General features: G+C 39.4%; 1 protein-coding gene across 1 annotated transcript; it reads left to right on the top strand.

The window, feature by feature from the left end:
• Nucleotides 1–19519: 19519 nt before the first annotated feature.
• On the top strand, nucleotides 19520–21089 carry LOC131157793 (mitogen-activated protein kinase kinase kinase 20-like). Its single transcript, XM_058112182.1, has one exon. The coding sequence runs from the start codon at nucleotides 19601–19603 to the stop codon at nucleotides 20726–20728; it is 1128 nt and encodes a 375-aa protein (XP_057968165.1). The 5' UTR covers nucleotides 19520–19600; the 3' UTR covers nucleotides 20729–21089.
• Nucleotides 21090–27680: the final 6591 nt, after the last annotated feature.

Below are 27680 nucleotides of genomic sequence, written 5' to 3'. Positions count from 1 at the left end.
GTATTTTCAACATCATTTGTACTGTATATTTCATATTCCTAAAAACATGCTTCATTCATAACACAGTCATATCATAATACTTCTCACGTAAAATAATATTCATGCCACACATTTGTTGTATTAAAACCATACATTGTATTCTAAAATCATAATTTCTAGCATCTCATACATACATATACATTTCAATATAATAGCAGTATTTTTCCAAACGTGCATTTCCTTCGTAATATTCGGATATAGTATATTCTTTTTTGAAAATAAATTTACTGATAAATAATAATAATTTGCATGGAAAATAACTGTTTTTAGTTTATTCCCTTACCTGGCTACTGAGAAAAGCCCCTATAAATTCTGGACTCACACCCGTAGGATTTCCTGATCAATACCCTAAAAATGAAGACTCCCAGTACTAAACTTCAGTATTTTCATGTGTATATCATTTTCTATAACTACCATAAAACCAAATTTGGCTTAAAAAGTCTTACCTCAACTCCGGGATGATTTTCAATGGAGTTCCACTGACAATCCGCTTTGATAGATATGCAGAGAACTTCTCCAAGAGCGTCGTGGTGGCCTCAGATCATCAATCCGACGAGCGACGGAGCCGGAATCGAAGAAAGAGGAGAGAGAAACCGAAGGGGGAGAGAGAGAGAGAGAGATTTCTTAATTTCTGCCTAAAATATCCGAGTTTCTACTATTTATAGGGTCAGATTCGTCGACGAGACATGTCACCACGTCGATGAGTCCTGTAGAGAGTTCGTCAACGAACCTGCACCTTCGTCGACGAATTTCAGACTTCCCCAAAACCCTCTCTCGATATCTTCTCATCGATGAAACTTGGCTTCATCAACGAGGCCCTCTTATACCCTCGTCAACGAATCCCCTGTGTTCGTCGACGAGACCCTGATAATTTCCCTCGGTTAATATTCCCAAAGTGCAATGTTGTCGACGAACGCAAAGTCGACTACCTCCTTCTGTTATTGTTTTCATTTCCCTTCCTCTCTATTTAAATACCATTTTTATTATTCGGGTCATTACACATAGACGTCACTAAAGTAGCACCTCGAGCCCAAGTGACAGGTCGGGGAGTTACAGGGTCCTTGGCCCACCACATGGGCCCAAGGTGCTACTTAAGTGATGTCCGTGTACCTGATACCATAATCAATAATATAAATGCAGCAAAAAAAATATCCTTCATAATCCATTACGAGAGTTCTAAAGTACCTTTATACACAATAGTCTCCAATTATCCATATTACAACCCATTAAAACAGTACAACAAAAACAACTCATTCCATACACTTATATTATATACTCAGGGCTTTAAACCCAACTTATATGCAGTAGAGTTTTCACTGACACTCGCAAAAACTAACTGGCTATCACCCCACCCCCAGAGTTTACTAAACTCAACCTCGAGATGGTCCTGAAAAGATAATTTGTATATTGGGGTGAGACACTTCTCAGTAAGGCATATTAAGTTAATATTAGAATGTGGTCAGCATGCATTTAGTGTTTATAGAAAACATTCATCCTTCATTTAACAGAAAATAGCTATTTTACATTGTACTCACTTTACATAGTTGAAAATACTCATCTCGTTTCCATAGTATAAGGAGTTCAGTAAATAAGTAACATCATTTACATAAATTGTTAGAATTTGTGTATTCCCAAGAGGGGGGGTGAATTGGAATTTTAAACTTTTTCTCCTAGGTTAATGTATTCAACAACAGTATATGCACAACCTAGGGCCTGTCTATGCAATTTCCAATTGCGTAGATAAATATAGTATGAATATTAAGTTATACGCATCATTCACCCATAACATACATGTGTGGTAAATGTAAAGTGCGGAAATGTAAGCAAACACACAATATGTTATCGGGGTTTGGCCAACTGTGCCTACGTCCCCGCCTCAAGCTCGCAAGCCTGAGGATTCCACTAAAGGCTCACTTAAGGGTGGAGCGACACCGTTTACAACCAGGTCAAATTAACACAGGGCTGACCTCAACCTACACCAGGTCAATTAGCAGGGCTGACCTCAACCTACACGCCTTAACAGGACGACGCACCTAGCTTTCCTAACCGGGTCTAAGCCAATCCGGGACTATTCCAGAGCTAGTCTCCCTCTTCAGGCCCGTGCCTGGAAATACAACCAAAGTGTATTACAATCAAATGGTATAGTGATTGTACTTTCAAGTAAGCAAATATTGTACCCAAATTCGCGCAATAATATACACCACAAATATGAAATAATTTGTAAGCTCAATGTGGTCTAAGATGTCAACTCTCAAATAGATTTACTATCGTTGTAATGAGTGCGTGAGAGTGCAAACCTAAATAATCTTTGTATCACCGGATATTCAATCTCAGTGCTCAAACAAAGATGTTATCCAAACTTCATATAATCAACAAATTTTCTCAATGTATATATGTATATGAAGCTCTAGCAATGTATAAGTTTGGTTTGCAAAAGGATACTCAATCTTTGTATTCAGCAAGGGATATATGAGTTAACGAATATTGCAACAAAGATTTTATCACACTAGCAAATATCTCATCAAATATTTTCAAGATAAAAACACAGTAGATATTTGAAAATGTTTTTGCAACCAAAATGCAAATACCAACTTCTTAAGATATTGCAATGACTATGCAATACTCAGAAGTTATATATATAAGTCTTCTTAGGAAAGACTTATTAACAAAGTCCCCTAAGAATACTTTAAGGTTTAGCTCTCAAAAATTAAGTCAAACAATCCAAAGATAGGAGAGCAAAACCAATCACTACAAAACGCTCAAAACCAACTTACAAATGATGTAGGCAATATGAGAAGGTAAGATTGAGTTTGTGTATCTTGGAAATGAGTATTATAGGGTTTTGGTTTTTCAAAGAATTTTCCCTAATCAAAGTGACTAATCCCACACTAATTTTCTCAAATGAACTTGTATATATAAGCAAGGGAGAAAATATGACCGTTGGGGACCTATTGGGTATTATTAGAAAAGTTTTAATGACGTTTAAGGCATTTTAACCCTATTTAGAAAAATATTAACCACGGTAAAAATAGGACCAACCCGAGAGGTCCGGTCGACCAGAAATGGTTCGGTCGACCAGGACTCAAATGACTCGGTCGACCAGGGGCATTTTGAACTGAGTGGTCAGTCGACCGAGGCAGGCGATTTTGCAATTTTCGGAGGCTCGGTCGACCGGGGCTATTTTGAACTGAAGGGCTCAGTCGACCAAACCGTTGGGAATTCTCCCAAGACCCCTCAGTTGACCAGGTTGTTGGAGTACAAATTTGGTCGGTCGACCGGGAGGTCAAAATGTTAACTCCCAAGTGGTTTGGTCGACCGGGTCAAATGAACTATAAGGGCTCGGTCGACCGGGCCTTGGTCAAACTGTTGACCCAGGGCCAGTTCGGTCGACCAGGCCAAAAATGAACTGTTTTGCCCGGTCGATCGAAAGTGCACCAAGTGTGCATTTCGGTCCCGTATAAACCCAAACAAGTCCTATTCAAGTGCCTAACAAACATATGTGAAATATGTGTGTGTCCTAAGGTCACTTGGGGTCCAATTTGAAGACACCGAAAAAGTTCGGTGTCGGTCGACCGAAGGTGCACCCTAAAGTCTTTCTATGGTCTCATTCGTGGTTCGGTTTGAGCTTACATGATAAATCATACGTGTGATGTGTGTGAGCTTATTACAAACCAAATGCCCTAATTACTATTACAGACCAATATAGATATATTACAAAGAATATGATTTGGCCTTCAAGCTTTTCTTGCTTTGTGCACATCTTAATCTTATCATTCTTGATTCCTGCACAAAAACTCAAACACTCATTAAATACAAAAAGTATTTGTCATAATCAAAACTGGGCGTGACCAATAAGGTCAACATAAATCTATAGATAAGCATAAAAGACACTCCCCGAGACTAAAGACCATTGTACTTCCCCCATGGTACGGGTTGTGCGGCCCAAAGGCTCGACCAAGCCTTGGGGGATCAACCCAGACAAAGTTAAAATCATACATCTGCTGCCAACTACGATTGCAGGCATCCACAACTCAATTGCGGACCTGATTGCCTTACCACTTCCTAGTCCGGACTTCCAGGGAAGGTACACCCTCTACTGAGGCTAGTTAGTTGAGACCATTCTACACTTTTATCTAGAACAGTGTGGGCGCATGTGGTGAATTACTGAATCTCTAGCAAATGTATCGTGCTCATAACATAACTGGTCCTCGGGGTTTCTAAAGCATATCATGCAAATTAAGTAATAAAAACTGTATTTCAAACTCATTTTGTATAAAACCTATCATATTAAAAATCCTAACCCTCGACCATCATATAAAACTTGGCTCACAACCGCTATATCAAATCCCGACCCTCGACCGTCTTATAAATCTTGGTTCCCAACTGCTATATCAAATCCCGACCCCTGGCCATCTTATAAAACTCGGCTCACGGCCGCTATATCAAATCCCAATATTTTTCACAAAAAATTCTAGTATTTCACAAACATTTACAAACTTGGCTATATAATAACCCCCAAATATTATTCACCTGCCGCACAATTTCTATATACAGTATATCCCGTTTATAAAGTCAAACCAAACTTTCCACCATTCATTTTTACTCAAAATACCATATCATATATCTTAGGTTTGAAAAGTTCATTTTAAACGGTTGGTTTTTGAAATAACAATTGAAAACATAAATATACATATATAGCATTTTAATTGGTTCAACTTAAGTAAAATCCTAACTTAACTTAATCCCTTTCCTGTTTACTGAGATGGTTCCTATAACGCTCATATAGCCCACCCTACGGCAATATGGGCTCCAAAACCTTGAAAACACATTTTCCCAGTTTATTCAACTCAAACCTCATATTAGCAACCATTAAACATCCCTAGATACATACACCCTATTTAACTAGTTATATGCTAGACAAAAGGCCCATTTCTACCCTTACCTCAACTTTGGGGTGATGCCTGGAAAGATCCTATTTAAAATTCACTTTGCTAAACTTGTAGTGAATTTCCCCCAGATCCTCGTGGTAGCTTCCAATTGTCGATTCGGGCGATGAACGACGAGATGTCGTAGAGAGAGAGTGAGGGGCGTAGTTTTAGAGAGAGAAAGAGAGATTTTTCTAATTTATTAATCAAGAAGTAATTCCAAAGCTATTTATAGGTCGTTGACCCAGTCGCATTCGTCAACGAAATGGTGCCTTCATCGATGAATTGCAGAAGGACATTCTTCGATGAAAATAAGGAATCTTAAATGAACCTTACGTCTGAAATTCCTGTCATTCAGGATTTCTTCATCGACAATGCCTCAACTTCGTTGACGAGAAACAGAAGGGCATTCGTTGACGAAATCAGGGGATTTGTTGATGAACCCTGCTGCTTTGCCCTTTTTAAATTCCCTTTCTTCTTTTCTTATTTATTTCTTTTATTTTTTGGGTTCGGGTTTCTACAATCTCCCCTCCTTATAAAAATTTCATCCTCGAAATTTGCTAATTGTTATAGTTCACATCCTTAACTCATAATCCATCTCTATAAAAGAGTCAGTAGCGACCCACATAGCACCCCCATCCCAAGTTTATTAATTACCCTCACTTATAGAGGACGAATATTGTGGTTACACACATGCCTCGAAAGATTACAATATCATACACAACTCTTCTAGACCAGTAATTAAAACTAACACTTACCTGTGTTGCTTACTGATCTGTCTGGTGTTAGACCTCTTTATAAAGTTATGGGTATTTCTGGCGTAATTCTATCTCTAACTCCCAAGAAGCCTCCTCTACTGCATGATTCCGTCATAACACCTTTACTAACGGTATATCCTTAGTACGCAGTTCCTGTATTTTTTGATCCAAAATTTGAACTGGTACCTCCTCGTATGCCAGAGCATGCCCGATTTCCAAAGGTTCACAATTTATCAAGTGTGAAGGATCTGGAGCATACTTTCTTAGCACTGATAAGTGGAAAACATCATGAACTCTACACAATGCTAGGGGTAACGTCACACAATAGGCAACTAGACCTATCCTTTCCAGGATCTCCGATGGCCTAATGTATCGAGTTTCTTCCTGAACCTCATCACCCCCTTTATCGGAGCAATCCTCAAGAATACCATATCACCAATCTCGAACTCAAGCTCCCATCGGCGAGCATCCGCATAACTCTTCTACCGACTTTGTGTTGTTTTAATCCTCTCCCTGATAAGCTCGACCTTTGCAGAGGCTTGTTGAACTAATTCAGGTCCCAAAATTTATCGCTCACCTACCTCATCCCAGTACAATGGAGATTGGCACCAGGGACTATACAAAGCCACATCTGGTGCCATCTTGATACTGGCCTGATAACTATTATTATATGCAAACTCTACAAGCGATAGATAATGAATTCAACTATCCCCAAAATCCACAACACACGCCCGCAACATATCCTCTAAAATCTAAATGGTCATCTCAGACTGCCTATCCATGTTCAGGTGAAATGTGGTACTGAAAGTGAGTTAATATCCTAAGGTGTCCTACAAACTCTTCCAGAATCAAGAAGTGAATAGTGGATCTTGATATGAAACAATAAAAACCAAGATGCCATGGAGTCGTAGGATTTCCTATACATACAGCTCTGCCAGCCTATTCATAGAGTAACTGACTCTGATCGGGACAAAGTATGTAGTCTTCGTCAGTCGATCCATAATAACCCAAATAGAATTCTGCCTATGCACCGTCGAAGGCAACCCTGATACAAAGTCTATCGACATATGCTCCCACTTCCACTTAGGGATATCAAGTGGCTGAAGTGGTCCCGCTGGCCTCTAGTGTTATACTTTTACCTACAAATATGTTAGGCACTGTTCCACGAATCTGGAAATCTCCCTTTTCATGTTACTCCACTAGAAGGATTCTCACATATCTCTATACATCTTTGTACTTCCCGGATGAACAGTATAGAGAGTGATAAGCCTCCTCCAGAATTGTCTTTTTAATTACCACGTCATTAGGCACACATAATCTGCACGTGAAATCTGAGAACTCCCTCCTCTGAGACATTAAAGTCTAGTTGTTGCTCACTCCGTACTTTCTCCACAATTTTCATTAGCTCTACGTCTTTCATCTGAGCGACTTTAATTTTCTCCCATAAGGTTAGAAGAATGATCAAACTGGCCATGATCGCCTGTGGATCTCTGTCCACTAACTGTACACCCAACCTCTCCAGGTCCATTCTGATCTGATGTTGTTCCATAACTATTGAAACTAACGCACCCATCGACTTCTGACTAAAAGCATCAGCTACCACATTTGTCTTTCCTGTACCACTAATGGTATATTCGTAGTCCTTAATCAACTCAAGTCATCTCTTCTTCCTTATATTCAATTCCTTTTGGGTGAAGAATTATTTAAGACTCATGTGATTCATAAAGATCTTGCACTTTTCACCGTATAGGTAGTGCCTCCAGATCTTTGACGCATAAACTACTGCTGTCAGGGTACTATCGCTGATTCATCGAGGGTTTCTCCATGTTATCAGGTCCTCTGATGCAACTTACAAGGAAGAATAGTAAGTTTGAGTGGACTGGGGAGTGCGAGCATAGTTTTTAGGAATTGAAGCAAAGACTAGTCACTGTCCCAGTATTGATCATTCCATCCGGGGGTGGTGGTTTTGTGATTTATAGTGACGCATCTCAGAAAGGACTCGGGTGTGTCTTGATGCAGCAGGAAAAGGTTATCACGTACGTGTCTCGCTAACTCAAGGAGTACAATAAGAACTATCTTACACACGACTTGGAGCTCACAACAGTTAGTTTATGCGTCAAAGATCTGGAGGCACTACCTATACGGTGAAAAGTGCGAGATCTTTATAGATCACAAAAGTCTTAAATACTTCTTCACCCAGAAGTAATTGAATATGAGGCATAGGAGATGACTTTAGTTTATTAAGGACTACAAATGTACCATTAGTTACCACCCAAGAAAGGCAAATGTGGTAGTTGATTCTTTGAGTTGGAAGTCGACGAGTGCGTTAGTTTTAGCGGTTGTGGCACAACATCATATCATAATGGACCTGGAGAGGTTGGGTGTAGACTTAGTGGATGGGGATCCACAGGCGATCATGGCCAGTTTGATCATTCAGCCAACCTTATAAAAGAAAATTAAAGTCACTCAAATGAAAGACGTAAAGCTATCACAAAATGTAGAGAACGTACGGAGTGAGCAGCAACCAGACTTAGATGTCTCAGAGGAGGGCGTTCTCAGATTTCACGCCAGATTATGTGTGCCTAATGATGCGGGGATTAAAAAGACGATTCTAAAAGAGACGCATCGCTCTCTTTATACTGTTCATCTAGGAAGTACAAATATGTATAAAGATCTGCAAGAATTCTTCTGGTGGAGTAACATGAAAAGGGAGATTGCTAGATTCGGGGAATAGTTATTGACATGTCAGCAGGTAAAAGCAGAGCACCAGAGGCCAGCAAGACCACTTCAGCCACTTGATATCCCTAAGTGGAAGTGGGAGCATATCTCGATGGACTTTGTATCAGGGTTGTCTTCCGCAGTGTATGGGCAGAATGCTATTTGGGTTATTGTGGATCTACTGACAAAGACTACGCACTTCGTCCCAATCAAATTCAGTTTCTTTATGAATATGCTGGCAGAGTTGTATGTACAGGAAATTGTATGACTCCATGGCATCCCAGTTTCTATTGTTTCAGATCGAGATCCATGGTTCACTTCTTGGTTCTGGAAGAGTTTGTAGGATGCCTTAGGATCTCAACTCACTTTCAATACCACGTTTTATCCATAGACAGATGGGTAGTCCTAGAGGGCCATTTAGATTCTAGAGGATATGCTGCGAGCATATATGCTGGATTTTGAGAATAGCTGGATTCGGTATCTACTGCTCGTTGAGTTTGCATATAATAACAGTTATCATGCCAGTATCGAGATGGCATCATATGAGGCTTTGTATGGTCACCAGTGCCGATCTTCATTGTACAGGGATAAGGTAGGCAAGCAGCAGATTTTGGGGCCGAAATTCGTTCAGCAAACCTCTGCAAAGGTCGAGCTTATCAGGGGGAGGATTAAAGCAGCACAGAGTCAGTAGAAGAGTTATGCGGATACTTTCCAATGGGAGCTAGAGTTTAAGATCAGTGATATGATATTTGTGAGGATTGCTCCAATGAAAAGGGTGTTGAGGTTTGGCAAAAAAGGCAAGTTGAGTCTTAAGTGCATTGGACCATTCGAGATCCTGGAAAGGATTAGTCCAGTCGCCTATTGAGTAATGTTACCCCCAGCGTTGTCTAGGGCTCATAACATTTTTCACGTATCATTATTAAGGAAGTACATGTCAGATCCTTCACACGTGATAAGTTCTAAGCCTTTGGAGATTGGGGATGCTTTAGCATTCGAGGAGGTACCAATTTAGATTCTGGATCGAAAAATACAAGAATTGTGTACTAAGGATATACTGTTGGTGAAAAGTGTTGTGGCGGAATCACGTGGTAGAGGAAGCTTCTTGGGAGTTAGAAACAGAAATACGCCTGAAGTACCCACAACTTTTCAGAGAGTTTCAGCACTAGACAGGTATGTGTTAGTTTTATTTGTAGGTCAGGTAAGGTAGGTTTGTTTAGTTTGCTAGTTGTTTATGATTTCGTATATGATGTTCTTTGGAAGAATTATGTATATTGTAATCTTCTGAGGTGTGTGTAGAACCACAGTATTCCTTCGCTATAAGTGAGGGTATTTAGTATATTTAGTAAACTTGGGACGGGGCCGCTATGTGGGTGGCTACTGACTCTTCGGTAGAGATGAATTGTGAGTTAAGGATGTGAACGGTAACAATTAGCAAATTTCGAGGATGAAATTTTTATAAGGAAGGGAGATTGTAGAAACCCAAACCCAGAAAATAAAATAAATAAATAAGAAAAGAAGAAAGAGAATTTAAAAATGGAAAAGCAGTAGGGTTCATCGACGAATCCCCTAATTTCGTCAACGAATGCCCTTCTATTTCTCGTCGATGAAGTTTAGGTGTCGTTGACGAAGAAATCCCGAACGATAGGAATTTCAGACTTAAGGTTCGTCAACGAACCCTTCTTTTTGTCAACAAACGTCCTTCTGCAATTCATCGATGAAGGCACCATTTCGTCGACGAATGCAACCGGGTCAATGGCCTATAAATAGCTTTGGAATTACTTCTTGATTAAGAAATTAGAAAAATCTCTCTTTTTCTCTTTAAAAACCGCACCCCTCACTCTATCTCTACGATATCTCGTCGTTCGTCTCCCGAATCGACGATCGAAAGCTATCACGAGGATCTGGGAGAAATTCTCTACAAGTCTAGCGGAGTGGATTTTTGAACGGGGTCTTTCCTGACATCACCCCAAAGTTGAGGTAAGGGTAGAAATGGGCCTTTTGTGTAGCATATAACTAGTTAAATGGAGTGTATCGGTTTGGGGATGTTTAATGGTTGCTAATATGGGGTTTGAGTTGATTAAACTAGGGAAATGTGTTTTCAGAGTTCTGGAGCCCGTATCGCCATAGGGTGGGCTATATGAGTGTTGTAGGAACTATCTCAGTAAAAAGGTAAGGGGATTAAGTTAAGTCGAGATTTTTCTAATGTTGAACCAATTAAACTACTATATATGTATATTTATGTTTTCAGTTGTTACAAAAACCAACCGTTCAAAATAGATTTTTCAAACCCAGGATATATGATATCGTATTTTGAGTAAAAATGAACGGTGGAAAGTTTGGTAAATATACTGTGTTTGTTGGTTGCCTACGGGCTATGTTCAAAGTACTGAAATTGTGTGGCAGATGAATATTATTTTTAGGGTTATTGAATAATCGAGCTTGTGAATGGTTGTGAAATACAAGAACTGTTTGTGAAAAATATAAGGATTCGATATAGTGGCTGTAAGCTGAGTTTTATAAGACGGCCTGTAATGCCCCAAACCTGCCAAGTGGGACCCAAGGACGTTATGAGACTCACCACACGTCTCTGATACCAATCACGCAACAGAACTATTTAAACAACCTTAAATAAAATACTAGAGTACTATATATAATCCAAAAGAAAGATCCATCCACATATATTACTTTTCTAGAGATTTTAACAAAAAGAAACATTATTATACATATTCACTTCTACTACCACTTACGAGTCTCCAAAAATTCTAACCCAGCCTCGGAGCTTTTAAGCTCGATCACTTGAAGGACCTGAAAGAGTAATAAATCGCCGGGGTGAGACACCTCTTAGTAAGAAAGAAATAAGTTATAACAATGTGTGGCAGAGAGTTTAGATATATACTCATATGTTATTCAATATCATAGAAGTTGAGAAATCACAACATTAATAACATCACTGACATATGGTATTATACACACATACATAATTATTTTTAGTGATAAATTCTGAGAATACGGAAGATTAACCGCCCGTACAAGTAGCTTCCCTCTGCTCTGATACTAATACCAGGGAACTCACCTTACTCAGTAAGCCATTGGGTTATGTATTCAAGCAAAGTCTACGAGAATAGGGAAGTTTACTCACCCATACAAGTACCTTTCCCCTACTCTAGCACCAACAGAAAACTACTAGGGCACTCGCCTTTCTTAGCAAGCCCTCGGTGGAAAATATACTTTGCCACGAATACTTATATAATTAATTTCATATGCATCCAATGCTTTTCATATCATAGAAACCCACGAATACATGCATATCACAACCCATCCACATAGGAAACACACACACTTCATTTACACCCACACAGGGTCCAAAACCACATAGCAAATATAGTCCACACAGGACTCACATCCACACAAGATTCATAACCACACAAGTTACCACACAAGCTTCCTAACCACACAGGTTACAAATTCACACACACAAACTCGTTCATAGTAAATCGGTAAAACAAACTCCTCATTCCACTGCCAATATTTTACCCCCTTAATATAAATGCCCATGTAAGAACCTCTTCATACCGCTGCCAATATTATATGGCGATTTATATCAAGTACGATATAATGACCTCCTCATACCACTGCCACCGCTATATCGCAATTTACATGAACCATAGTAGAATACACATCCATGGCATAACCAATCATCCAAGAACATCAATGCATTCACCACAGTATTCACAATCAAACAATATTCACAGCTGGACAGTATTCACAACCAAGCAAAATTTACAACCCAAACAGTAACCACAAGCAAAGAATAAATCATAATTGAGCGGTACTCGCAACCATTTAATTATGAAAGTTATTTCATACCACACGGTTTTTCCCTAATACGATATATATAATTAAAATTATTTTTGATCCAAGAGTCTAACCATTCAAAAAATTATACCTAAATATATATAATTATATACTTGAATTTAATTGGTTTAAAATTCATAAAAATCCATTATAACGTATTCCCCTTACCTCCTCCTCCAAATTCCACCTAAACCGAATGGAAAATAAAACCCTATATTCCAAAAATTCTAACTTAATTAGTTTAACCCCATTATCATTTATCGTCTCCTAGGCCCATACACTCCCAATACTTTATTTAATATTAAAAATACCCTACTTACCCTGATTTTGGAGTGGTGCCCAAGTACTCCAAACTGAATATTTGCTCCGCCTATATTACAGAAAATCTTCCTAAGGACCTCGTGATGGTTTCCAATCATCGAATCGGGCTAAATCTATGCCAGATTTGAAGAAAGAAGGTAGGGAAAGTGAAACCTAGAGAGAGAAAATGAGAGATGATAGAGAATTCCATAGAAGAAATTATCTAGGGTCACTTTATACCCAAGCCGCCGTCGACGAGTTTAAAAGGTTCGTCGACGAAGCCAAGAATAAAATTTGTCGATGAGGTTATCATGTTCGTCGACGAAGTGTTCAAAAACCTGAATTTTCCCTACTCTCGGTAATTCATCATCGACGAGACATGCATACTCACTAAGAAGGATATTCGTCTACGAGTCCCTGCTTGATACCCTTTTTAAATTTCTTTCCCATTTTCCTTTTATTTATTTTATTTTATTTTTCTAAGTTCGGGTTATTACATTCTCCCCTCCTTAAAATAATTTCATCCTCAAAATTCGGTATTCAACATATATTTCATTACACATTTCACACATTTTAATTTATTCCACATGTAGATAATTGTATCACCTAGAGTTAAATAAAATTTATTTCTTATCTTAACATAAACATGCTACCTGTGCCTCTAGTAGTGTCTCCCTCAGTCTTGCCAAGCTTATACACACATGTCAGGCCGCCGCCACAGCGAGGTACCGGGTTACTCTTCCAATTTTGATCTAGAGCGGGTGCATTGTTCGGAAATCCTCAACACTCCCGAGCTTTATGGCCATATCTTCCGCACCTATATCACACAATACCCCTACCCCGGCATTCTCCCCAATGCCCTTGATCGCATCTAGAACAATGGGGGGGGTGTGACGATTCGCTCTATTGTCCTCAATTATTCCTTTTTTACCTCTGACCCACATTATCTCTATCTCCCCTCCATGACCACTGTCTGACATTTGCATGGGGGTTGGGAGACATGGGTCTCTTCCTCCATTCTGACGCCTCTACACCTCTCTACAGACTCGACTCTGCAACGGTTGTTTTATCCACCAGTTCTGTGAAGTCCTGTATCATTAAACATGTCATATGCTTATGAATCATCTAATTTAGGCCCCTTTCAAACCATCTTACCTTTTGATATTCATCTAGGATCATAAAAGGCACAAAGCGAGAAAGTTCCAGGAACCTAGTAACATACTACTGAACTGTGAAGCACCCCTGAGTCAAGTTGAAAAATTCATTTGCCTTCGCTTTTCTGGTGGTGGCGGAAAAATATCGGTTGTAGAAGATCTGCTTGAAACGACCCCACGTCATCGCTATAGGTACTGTTCGCTACTCTTCCAACGGCTTCACTGCTTGCCACCACCGTTTAGCTTCTTCGGTCAACTTGAAGGTGGCGAAAAGAACCTTCTGCTCCTCAATGCAATTTAGCACTGCCAATATTTTCTCCATCCCTCACATCCAAGTCTCGACCATGATTGGGTCATTGCCTCCCACAAAAGATGAGGGTTTCAGGCGAGTGAATTGATCAATCGTATAGCCCTAGTTCACTAGTGGGTAGCTCGATCTCCCAAAATCTCATCTCATCTGTTCCTTAACCTGACAAGCTATACCTCGCAACAATTAGGAGGTTTCGATCTAATCTCCATTAGAAGCTTCCAACTCATCTCCTCCTCCATCATCCACACCTTTACCTCTCGAATCCATCTTGAATATATATATATAACAAAGGCAAGTTTAAAATTTCTACATCTTAACATAACTGACATATTCACAAAACAGGAAACCAAATTAATACCCAAATTCTCAATTAAACATCCAATACCCAATTATCCGCAATCATCTTAACCTTCAAATTCTAATTCTAAGTTTCAGTCTCTCTGCTTGGAAACATCACCATTGATGGATTTATTGTGGTTTTCTGAAACCGTCGACTGATTTAGAAAATCACAGAAGTCCTTCAAGAGATTTCTGCCTTGAGGCTACGAAACAAAACTCAAATTTCCTATTAATACCTTAATCTACCTCGTTCCTATCCTCATCCAACTCAAACCTATACTCTGGTATTAATCCTCCTAAAGTCTGCAGAATCTATAACCTAAAGCTCTAATACCATTTGTAACGCCCCAAATCCACCAAGTGGGGCCTCGGGGCACTATAAGACTCACCACATGTCTCTGATACCAATCATGAAGCATAACTATTTAAACAACCTCAAATAAAATACTAAAGTACTATATATACATAATCCAAAAGAAAAATCCATCCACATATATTACTTTTCTAGAGATTCTAAAAAAAAAAAAATTATTATACATATTCAGTTCTAATACCGCTTACGGGTCACCAAAAATTCTAACCCAGCCCCGGAGCTTTTAAGCTCGATCACTTGAAGGACTTGAAAGAGTAATAAATCACTGAGGTGAGACACCTCTCAATAAGGAAGAAATAAGTTATAATAGTGTGTGGCATAAAGTTTAGATAAATATAAAATATACTCATCTATTATTCAATATCATTGAAGTTGAGAAATCACAACATTAATAACATCACTGACATCTAGTATTATACACACATACATAATTATTTTTAGTGATAAATTCTGAGAATACGGAAGATTAACCGCCCATACAAGTAGTTTCCCTCTGCTCTGGTACTGAAACTAGGGAACTCACCTTACTCAGTAAACCCTCAAATTATGTATCCAAGCAAAGTCTCTGAGAATAGGAAAGTTTACTCGCCCATACAAGTACCTTCCCTCTGCTCTAACACCAACAAAAAACCACTAGGGCACTCGCCTTTCTCAGCAAGCCCTTGGTGGAAAATGTACTTTGCCATGAATACTTATATAATTAATTTCACATGCATCATGTATACACGCATGTATACACTTTTCATATCACAGAGACCCATGTATACACGCATATCACAACCCATCAACACAAGAAACACACACACTTCATTCACACCCACATAGGGTCCATAACCACACAGCAAATACAGTCCACATAGGAATATCATCCACACAGGACTCACAACTACACAGGTTATTACACAAGCTTCCCAACCACACATGTTATAAATTCACACACACAACCTCGTTCATAGTAAATCGGTAAAACAAACTCCTCATTCCACTCCCAATGTTTTACCTCCTTAATATAAATGCCTATATAACAACCTCCTCATACTGCTGCCAACGTTATATGGCGATTTATATCAGGTACGATATAATGACCTCCTCATACCACTGCCAACGCTATATCACAATTTACATGAACCAAAGTACAATACACATCCATGACATAACCAATCATCAAAGCACATCAATGCATTCACCACAATATTCATAATCAAACAATATTCACAATTGAACAATATTCACAACCAAGTAGCTTTTACAACACAAACAGTAACCACAACAAAACAATAAATCATAATTGAGCGGTACTCGTAACCATTTAGTTATGAAAGTTATTTCATACCACACGGTTTTTCCCTAATACGGTATCTATAATTAAAATTATTTTTTATCCAATAGTCTAACCATTCAAAAAATTATACCTAAATATATATAATTATATACTTTAATTTAATTGGTTTAAAATTAATAAAAATCCATTATAACGTATTCCCTTTACCTGCTCCTCGAGATTCTGCCTTAACTGAATGAAAAACGAAACCCTGTATTCCAAAAATTTTAACCTAATTAGTTTAACCCCCAGGATATTTATCATTTATCATCTCCTAGGCCCACACACTCCCAATACTTTATTTAATATTAGAAATACCCTACTTACCCTGATTTTGGAGTGGCGCCTAAGTACTCCAAACTGAAAATCTGCTTCACCTATGTTGCAAATAATCTTCTCAAGGACCTCATGGTAGTTTTTTATCATCGAATCGGGCTAAATTTGGTCCAGATTTGAAGAAAGAAAGTAGGGAAACTGAAACCTAGAGAGAGAAAATGAGAGAGGAGAGAGAATTTTGCAGAAGAAATGATCTAGGGTCACTTTATACCCGAGCCTTCATCGATGAATTTAAAAGGTTCATCGACGAAGCCAAGAAGAAAATTCATCAACAAGGTTATCATGTTCGTCGACGAAGCGTTTAAAAAACTAAATTTTCCCTGCTCTCGAGAATTCCTCATCGATGAGACACGTGTACTCGTCGATGAAACTCAAAAGGATATTTTTTGATGAGGAAAACAAATTCCTTGACGAGTCCCTGCTTGATACCTTTTTTAAATTTATTTCCCTTTTCCTTTTATTTATTTTCTTTTATTTTTTTTGATTTTGGGTTATTACATGGCCGGGAGCCGGAATTTGATATAGCGGCTGTGAGCCAAGTTTTATATGATGGTCGAGGACTGGGATTTGATATAGCGGTTGTGAGCTGAATTTTATATGATGGCGGAGGGCTGGGATTTTTAATAGGACAAGTTTTATACGAAATGAGTTTGAAACAAAGTTTTTATTACATAAATTGCATGATATGCTTTAGGAACCAAGAGGACCAATTATGTTATGAGCACAATACCATTGCTAGAGATTCAGTAGTTGACCACGTGCGTCCACACTATTCTGGATAAAAGTGTAGGGTGGTCTCAGCGAATTAGCCTTAGTAGAGGGTGTACCTTCCCTGGAAGTTCGAACCAAGAAGTGGTAAGGCAATCGGACTCACAACTGAGTTGTGCATGCCTGCAGTCCTAGTTAGCATCAGATGTATGATTTTGACTTTATTTGGGTTCATCCCCCAGGGCTTAGTCCAGCCTTCAGGCCCCACAACCCGCACCATGGGGGGAAGTAAATGGTGTTTAGTCTCAGAGAGTGTCTTTTATGCATATCTATAGATTTATGTAAATGATGTTACTTATTTACTGAACTGCTTATACTATGGAAACGAGATGAGTATTTTCAACTTTGTAAAGTGATTACAATGTAAAATAGCTATTTTCGCTTAAATGAAGGATGGATGTTTTCAGTAAACACTAAATGCATGCTGACCACACACTAATATTAACTTATTCTGCCTTACTGAGAAGTGTCTGACCCCAATATACAAATTATCTTGTTAGGACCATCTCAAGGTCGAGTTTAGCGAACTCCGCGGCGGGATGATAGCCAGTTAGTTTTTGTGAGTGTCAATGAGAACTCTATTGTATATAAGTTGGGTTTGAAGCCCTGAGTATGTAATATGGGTGTATGGAATGAGTTGTTTTTGTTGTACTATTTTAATGGATTATAATATAGATAATTGGAGACGACTGTGTATAAAGGTACTTTAGAACTTTGGTAATGGATTATGGAGGATATTTTATTTATTAACGCTACATTTATATTACTAATTATGGTATCAAGTACACAAATGTCACTTAAGTAGCACCCCGGGCCCACGTGGTGGGTTGGGGCGTTACAAAATATATATTTGAACAATTAAAACAATCTTAGTATTTCTCAATCATTCACAGCAATTAAAATATAAGAAAATAAATGCAAAAAATTAAATAGTGCAGGGAAAAAGAGAACAACACAATATTTGTTATCGAGTTTTGGTCAATCCTGCCTACATCCCCGCCTCAAGCTAACAAGCAAAAGGATTCACTACTAATACCCACTTATGGGTAAAGCGGCATCGATTACAATCACATCTCCTTACTGGGCGAAGGAATACCAAAGGTCACATTTACATGGTTGACCCTAACCTTTACAACTACACTTTACGGTGCAACAGTTCCTCCTAACCGGGTCTGAACTATCTAGTGCACGTTAAAGGCCAGTGCAATCCTCTTCCGAAGATCACACGTCGGGAAAAAAACAGATATCAATATTTGTGTACAATAAAGATGCTTCTTATACAAGCAAATGATGTACAACAATAAGGCACAAATACACTCACACAAGATATGAAATGAAGCTCAAGTGAGTATATGTGTTTTTCTCAATAATGATAATGTAATGTATATGATATATGCTTAAAGATTTAACCCCAATAGATTTTTCTCCAAAAATATTTATCAATAAAAACTTAGGAGAACTTAGGGTTTTGCTTTCATATAGATTTTTCCCAAATCAATATGTATGATCTTTGATGAGAAAGAAATATTAAATAAGTGCTTTTCAAAGATCTCAAGAATACTTAAACCATATCTCCGAAATATATTTTAAAATAAAGTATATTAAATATGTTTTGCTTACGGAGGTCATTTTGAAAATGTTTAATTAAAATTAAACACGTTTTTAGGCGCTTAAAATGACTAGATCCTGAGAGATTCGATCGACTAAGGAAAGGGACCGGTCTCATTTTTTTTATAATTTCATGTTCATAGTTCGGTCAACCGTGGGATTTTAGTTCAAAACGTGGTCGATCGACTGAGCCTTAGTCAAACTTTTGACTTTCAGCCGATAATGTGTTCGGTTGATTAAGATGATTAATATTGGAACTGGTCGGTCGGTTGAGGCTTTTTAATTAAGCCTAAAAATGCAACGTCTCGGGTTTGGTTCCCTACGGTCAATCTATGGTTATTTTGAGCTTACATTCACATCATGCATGTAATTCATTATTAATTTCACTATATATTTTCAAATTTGTAAAAATATGTATTTTAAATATATATAAAAACTCACACGGTCTCCTTTTGTTTTAATTTCTAACGAGAAATTTAATTAGGTATAAAATAATTTAACCTAAACAATAATATCTAGAAAAAATTTAAAAATAATTTTTACTATATCAACTAAAAAGTTGGAAAAAAAAAAAAAAAAAAAAAGGAATAAAAAGACGAGCCAATAAAATGAGAAGCCCTAAGGAGTTATGACTCGTGTGGCGCAAGACAGGTAAGGATAGTCAGTCCTAAGTAGTTTGAAACCCACATTCCCGCTTTAAAGCGCCATACCAGCTTCTCTTTTTTATCTCATTCCAACAATCCAACGCTCCTGCTCCTTCTCCTTCTCCCGGAGGAAACAAACCCTAATTGCAGAAATGAAGAGGAATCGGGGAGATGCAGCGGAGGAATTCGATTATGGAGATGGAGTCTCATGGGTGAGAGGCCCTTTGATCGGCAAAGGCAGTCACGGTTGTGTCTTCCTCGCCAATCCCAGGAAGAAGATGAAGAAAGGCGGCTGCTTTCCCTCGGTCATGGCTGTCAAATCCTCCGAGGTTTCTCTCTCTGCTACTCTGCAGAAAGAGAAGGAAACTCTCTGCAATCTACAGGGTTGTTCCAGCGTTTTGCAGTGCTTCGGGGACGAGGAAACCTACAGTGAAGATGGGCAGCAGATGATCTACAATTTGCTTCTGGAGTACGCCCCCGGAGGAACTTTGGGTGCTCTCATCAAGAAGCACACCGCCGTCGCTGCTCTCATTCCCCAATCTGATGTCAGGGCCTACGCTAGGGCTCTTCTTCGCGGCCTTCGTCACATCCACGCTCGCGGCTATGTTCATTGCGATTTGAAGCCAGACAACATTTTGCTTTTCCTTCCCAATTCTGGTTCCGCTGTTGCTAAATTTGTGCCGAAGATTGCAGATTTTGGGCTGGCGAAGCGGACGAGCAAACAGGGTCCTTGCTTCAGAGGGACTCCATTGTATATGTCGCCCGAAGCTGTTGTTCGAGGCACACAGGGGCCTCCTTCTGATGTTTGGGCTCTTGGCTGTGTTGTGCTTGAAATGTTAACTGGGAGGCCACCGTGGGATGGTGCCGCATTTTTAGACCGCGAGGGTCTTCTCTCTAGGATTCGCACTCCAAATCAATTGCCAAAAGTTCCGAGTACCTTATCCAAAGAAGCCAGCGATTTCTTGAAAAAATGTTTTGTGAGGAAGGCTCCGTTCAGATCCACCGCTGAAAAACTTTTGACTCATCCATTCGTCGCTGAATTAGACTGCAAAGATGACGAACCAGAAACTAATGGTTTTGAGGAGGAGGAGGAGGAGGAGGGCGAAGAGGAGGAGGAAGAGGTCATATACCCAGTAGAGGGGTTGTCCGAGACAGTGACAGAGACAGATGATGAGTATTCTTCGTTTTCCTCCGATGATCAGAGTTACAGTTCTGAGGATTTCTTCTCTTCTTCTGTGTCGGAAGAAGTAGTTTTCCCAATTCTTCCTGGTAAAAAGTAGTGCCCATGACAGCTGCAAAGGACTTTTGGGGTTTAGATTTTGATTTTTGACACTCTTTTTTCTTCTATTCTCTTAGGTCATGTTTGGTTTGCAGAATGGAATGGGGTAGGAAAGGAACTAAATGAAAATCTGAATGGTGATCATGACTAATTGAAGTCATAATTTCAATTTTATTCCACCTGATTCCATTCTATTCCTTCGTACCAAATATGTAGTTGATTGTTTCAGATGACTATAGATATAGTACATATATGCAACTGATGCATAAGTTGGAGTTGTTTTGCTCCAGGTGGTGGTCAAATCCATGCTTTTTTGTAAAGAAGGTTGATGAATAAGAGAACAATTGACTTGTCATTTTAGCATCTTTTTGCCTCATGTTTTATTCTATTTTGTTATTATATAAGAGGATCTCTCTGCCAAGATCAACTGCATTGTTGCTTTTTATAATGACAGTACAGTATAGAAAATCACTGCCAAGATCAACTGCATTGTTGCTTGCACAAGCCAAGATGGCTGTTAGGAACTTGAAACCTCGAAAAAAAAAAGTAGAGATTCCCATCTATAGAGATGGTATGGTGTTTTGTTCAAACCTTATTTACCATGCTCCAGTTTTGTCTTCTTAGAATGATAAATCAAAACAATAACAGATTGATAGTAGAATTATTGCACAGGTCACCAACAAATTGTGAAAGATGTAATTTTTATGCTTATTTACAACAATAATCTCAATATGTAATCCATTATTGGTAATTATAATTTTGGGATACTCGAATAGGTACTTAGTGAAATCCTCTACTTGGATGGAACTATTTGAATTTTTTGTTGAAAATTTGGAAACAGTTCATCAGCTATGGGGTTTTTAAACAAGGGGATTTCTCTTTGGCAAAAACCACTAATTCTGACAATGGCGAATCTTTTATTTTGGTACAGATGGTATAACACATAAGATTCATCTATAGCCAACATGACATGGTGTGAAAGTGTAATAACTGAAAGTGGTGCTACATCCGTGGTATCAGGAACCATATGTCCCCTGTAGGTCGTCATGATTGAGTGATTCGTGGTTCATGTGGAGGTTTTGGTCAGTGACTGAGGGAGATTGGAACTAAATAAAAAGCTGCAAAATGAGTTCAGATGGGATGCTATCAGTGATAATATGGGGAGATGCTAGACTTCAGGAAAGGGTACTGCATTAGTTTGTGAATATAGAGATTGAAGGGTACACACACCTACACACCTATACACATACACACAAGAAAGAACTTGGTAGAACATAATTAAAAAAAAAAAAAAGCACCTTTTTCTTTCCTTCTATTTAAAATAAATAAATAAATAAATCCGCCTCTAGCGTCCTTCCTAAGGATAATGGGAAAATACAAATTGCTTGGGCACTAGGCATTAGGTGCATCTGATATTACTTTTTGAATGGAAATATTTTACTCTTGCAAGGTAAGGCTAGCTCGAAAGTAAGCCACCTCTTGGCAAAATCACCTAGGTGTTTTTGGTCCACTGCATTGGTGTTGGGCTATGTTTATTTGTCCCTTTATCTTCCTATCACCAGAATGCAGTACCTTGCAGCATTGATGAAGCATGATATAACACAAAAAAAGCAAGGATGCAATAAATTGCATTGTTAATTTTATTCTTTGTAATCAAGCTATAAATTGTATTTTTTATTTTATTTTTGACAATCAAGTTTTAATAAATCCCAAATAAACATTACCTTGGAATTTTGATTTCCAAAAATTTCCTTGGGCCAAATTTAGTTTTACTTTTTCAGGTCTTTGACTACAACAACAACAACAACAACAAAATCAAACCTTAGTCCCACTAAGTGGGGTAGGTTATATGAATCATTTTCTGCTAATTTATGCGATCATGAACCATTTCTTTTGATAGATTCAAGGCCATTAAATCCTTACTCACTATCTCCTCCCAAGTCTTTGACTAGATATCAAAAATTTTTCCTAGCTCCAAGCTCCACATGTTCCTGTGAGTTCTCCATGACAGTTAGTTTCATGATTTTATATGGAAAACATTAACAGGTAAGCATGTTTTACTCTTGTCCAATCCCTTAGATTTGAACTTTGTTTAACATATCCTGCATACTGTCCACAGCTTGTTCATTTGTCTTGATACAGCTGTTTCTACCTGCCACTAATGAAAGTAAAGGATTTAAAATTTGTTTACTAGATGGTATTTTAAATTATTTATTGGTATCCAGTGAACTCTTATATGCATAATTCTTCCAAATTTAGATTGACATGCCAAATTGGAGTATCTTTTGTCATATTTGTGTCTTCGAACTGTTTGGATCATAAAGATTTTATTTCTTGGTTAAAGATATTGAGTGCATGCTTAGTCTGAGTGTTGTTCCTTGGAGTCATATGGCATTGTTCTTGAATAAGAAGAGAGGCAGTCCTTTCTTTCTATCATTGTATATCAGTTCTATATGGGTTACTGGTATAAGGTTTTAATATGGCTGGTTCCAGGATTAAATAAAATCAGAATGCTTAGCTGGAGAATGGCTTTGCAAGATTATGTTGGTCATGTTGAATAACTTTTTTGAATGCTAAAGAAAAACTGAAACATGAAGAGCCAATGATATTTTATTACAATAACTGAGCAGTGAACACTAAGTGCATAAGGAGGATACTTGCTAGTGTATTTAAACAAGTTTACAAGATTTAGATAACAATAAATGAGATATCATAAATCCCATGAAATCTGAGATAAAATCTGCGTTGTTGACATATATGCTCCTTTTGAATCAATAGGCTTTGATTTGTTAGCATATGTGATCCTCAGACAATTGACTTTGGATCTTTGACCTTCCTTAGTCTTTATTGTGATGATTTGCCTCAGATCTTCGTCATTTAAATCTGCAGCGGACAAATGTAACCGTTGACGGTTTGATAAAACCGTCGACGGTTTGCTTCGGAATTGCTTTTTGTCTAAAACCGTCAATGTAACCGTCAACGGTATTACTCTCATTGGGTGTGCCGAGCTATGGTGCATTGTTAACAAATGCATGTATTAAATGTTAGAGATGGAGCCAAAAACATAGCTTGAGACGCGTTGAGCTGAGTCAGAAAACGTGCGAATTTATTCTCCATTTATCTCTTGATTATAAATTTCCAATTTATGATTAATTTGTATTGATTCACATTTAATTATAATGTAAAATTCAAGCCTATATAAAGAGGCTGTGGAAAGTGATATAACACAACAACACAGCACAGTGTAGAGAGAGCACAGAGAGTGCAGAGAGAGCTGAGAGAAAGAAGGGAGGAAGAGAAAGAGAGAGAATTGTAACATTTTTCGGCGAGTTATTGAATAGTTGGTGTGTGCTCCGTGGACATAGGTCTTTTTTGACCGAACCATGTAAATTTCTTGGTGTCACTTTCTTCTAGATGCTCATAGGGTCCTAACAAGTGGTATCAGAGCCGATGGTTCGTAACTTTGGGTGAGCGGCATCGTAAAAGTCGAGATGGGAAGCTAATTCTCCTGACGTGCTAACAGTTGGAGGACCAAGTGTGTGGCTGAGGCCAATAAGGGTCATATAGGCTGCGGATGGATCTGAATAGGGTCAAGACGTGGGAGGTAGGATTGGTTTGGAGGCACGTGGAATGCAATCTGAGGCACGTAAGACGCTAGTGGTAAGGCCCACTTGAGCAACTGTTGGAGAATTGTCCCAAAAAGGAGACGGTTTCCGTTCAAGGGGGAGCGAGAACTCACAAGTGAGGGAGAGATTGTTGAGAATTCCACTTGTGAGCTTGTCCCACATTGGAAAATTAAAGTGGATAATGGGTGCTTATATACATGGATGGACCCAAGATCCAATTAGTTTGAGTTTTTGGGTCAAATTGGTGTTCACCCATGTGTATCAAGCCCACCCATGGGCTCCTCCAGTCCAAACAAGTGGTATTAGAGCCCGGTTGGAGTAGAAAAGCCAGAACGGAAGTGATCCCAAAATTCAGAGCTCTGTCCAGTAGATCGAAACTGTGTTTTGAGGCCACCATTGTATTCACCTCGTCGAGACGAAGAGAAGGGTGTCCGCCAGAGCTCGAACAGAGTTCAGATAAGCCCGCACGCGCCCCCACGCGTCTCGCCACAGCAAGACGCCTCTCCATGTGACGCACGCGTCTTCCTTGCCCGACCTCCTCGACCTGACCTGGTTCTCTACCCGGTCCGACCCGGAAAACTCTCAGTCCCGGGTGAACCCGAGATCCAATCCATGAACCGAATCCGACCTGCCACTCAGCCACGTCAGCCGACACACGCCAGCGAGAGCCACGTCAGCCAGAGCCGCCACGTCAGCAGGCCACTGCCACGTCAACAAGTGGGTCCCACTGCCATGTCAGCAGGTGTACCCCACTGCCACGTCAGCAGATGAATCCCCACTGCCACATCACAGTGCCACGTCAGGAGGTGCCACGTCAACGCCACGTCAGTAGTTTGACCAGGTTTGACTGAGCTTTTCGAGGTCGTTTTGGGTCCGTTTTTCGAGCGACTCGAACCATTTCTAGGGTTTTCGATCGTTTCAGATCCAACCGTGCTATCCATTTGAGCTAATTTCATCTCTAGATTAGGAAATTGAGATATTGAATGAAAAGAGCTCAAAAATCGAAATGTTCAACGGGAATAATTTCGGTTTCTGGAAGATGCAAATAGAAGACTATTTGTTTGGGAAGGAATTGCACTTACCGTTGAAGGGTAAGCCAACATCCATGAACGAGGACGAGTGGGAGTTGCTTGATCGAAAAGCCCTCGGAGCCATCAAAATGACTTTGTCGAAATCTGTGGCATTCAATATCAAGCATATAACATCCACCAAGTCTTTAATGGATGCGCTCTCAAATATGTACGAGCAGCGTTCAGCCACAAACAAGGTACATCTCATGAAAAGATTATTTATGATGAACATGTCTGCAAGTGAGAGTTTCGACAGGCATCTGAATAACTTCAATAAGTTGTCTGATCAACTCGCCTCAGTCGGGATAACGTTTGATAATGAGATTCAGGCTCTACTGATTCTCAATCAGTTCCCTGAAATTTGGAATGGTGTCGTCACTGCCATCAGTAGCTTCACAGGAAAATCGAAGCTTGTATACGATGAGGTCATCAGCATGATTTTTACGGAGGAAATAAGAATGTAGCCGAACCATAGCTCCAATTCGAGTTCAACCTTGAACATGGAGAATCGAGACAGAGGAAACAGGCATGGACGATCAAACAACCGTGACAAATCTAGGCCCAGGCAGTCTCAATCCGAAAATCCCAGAGGTACTCAGGACACAAGTTCCCAGAGCACTAAAGTTATTGAGTGCTGGAACTGTGGAAAGACTAGTCATTATAGGAACCAGTGCAGGAGTCAGAAGAAAGAATTCGAGACGAGGGCAAAGACAGAAGCAAATATTGCTTCTGAGAATGATTAGATGTTGATCTACTCTTCGGAGAACAAGCAGGAGTCTTAGGTTTTGGATTTCGGAGCCTCATTTCATGCCACATACTGCAGAGATTGCCTAGAGGAGTACACACTAGGTAATTTTGGTAAGGTGTACCTTGGCAACAATCAACCTTGTGACATAACTGGAAAGGGAGTTGTGAAGATCAATATAAACGGGTCAGTATGGAAGCTGAAGGATGTCAGGTATATTCCAGACCTGAGAAAGAATTTGATCTCAGTTGGTCAGCTGGCAGATGAGGGATACACGACGAAATTCATTGGCGATGAATGGAAAGTCTCAAAGGGTGTACTAACAATTGCACGAGATAAGAAAAGCAGAACACTTTTTCTAACCTCCAATGCCTCCATGTCTATTTCAGTTGCTGCAGGAAATGACGACAGCAACATCTGGCACCAACGACTTGGTCACATGAGCGAGAAGGGACTCAGGGTGATGCACTCAAAGGAAAATTTGAGTGGTCTACAGTTAGTACAGGTTGACATGTGTGAGGATTGTATAGTCAGGAAACAGAAGAGGGTTAATTTCCAGATAAACACTCATGCCCCAAAGAAGAAGGGACTAGAATTGGTCCACTCAGAATGTGTTGGGACACATCAGCAGAATACTGAGAATCCTCAGGTGGAGGAACTAGTGGAGCAGATTGTCGCACCACCGTCTCCTACTCCAGCTCTGGAGCTTAGGAGATCTACTCGATCTCATATACCAGACAGAAGGTATACTGATTACTTACTTCCTACAGATGGAGGAGAGCCCGAATGCTATGATGAAGCATGTCAGGTGGCAGATACGAGCAAGTGGGAGCTTGCGATGAAGGATGAGATGAAGTCCCTCACCTCCAACAGAATGTGGAAGTTGCCCAAAGGCCTTCACAACAAGTGGGTGTACAGAATCGAAGAGGAGCGTGACGACTCTAGAAGGTACAAGCCTCAGTTGGTAGTCAAAGGCTTTGAGCAGAAGGAAGGGATTGACTACACCGGCATTTTTACACCAGTTGTGAAGATGACAGCCATCAGATCAATCTGCAGAAATCGAGCAGACAGGAAGGTGGCGACTACAGAGGAACTGAAATTATGTTCAACTTCAGCTGGTCTTAATGCTTGAAGACACATATTATGAGCACATCATTTATTCATGATACTCTGGTTGAGGAGGTGTCTCCATCTCCAAGTGGGAGATTGTTAGAGATGGAGCCAGAAACACAGCTGGAGACGTGTTGAGTTGAGTCAGAAAACGTGTGAATTTATTCTCCATTTATCTCTTGATTATAAACTTTCAATTTGTGATTAATTTGTATTGATTCGCATTTAATTATAATGTAAAATCCAAGCCTATATAAAGAGGTTGTGGAAAGTGATATAGCACAACAGCACAGCACAATGCAGAGAGAGCTGAGAGAAAGAAGGGAGAGAGAGAGAGAGAGAGAGAGAGAATTGTAACATTTTCCGACGAGTTATTGAATAGTTGGTGTGTGCTCTGTGGAT

Source organism: Malania oleifera, chromosome 6, assembly GCF_029873635.1.
Source record: "Malania oleifera isolate guangnan ecotype guangnan chromosome 6, ASM2987363v1, whole genome shotgun sequence".
Taxonomy (NCBI): Eukaryota; Viridiplantae; Streptophyta; class Magnoliopsida; order Santalales; family Ximeniaceae; genus Malania; species Malania oleifera.
This window is presented reverse-complemented; position numbering and strand designations above follow the sequence as displayed.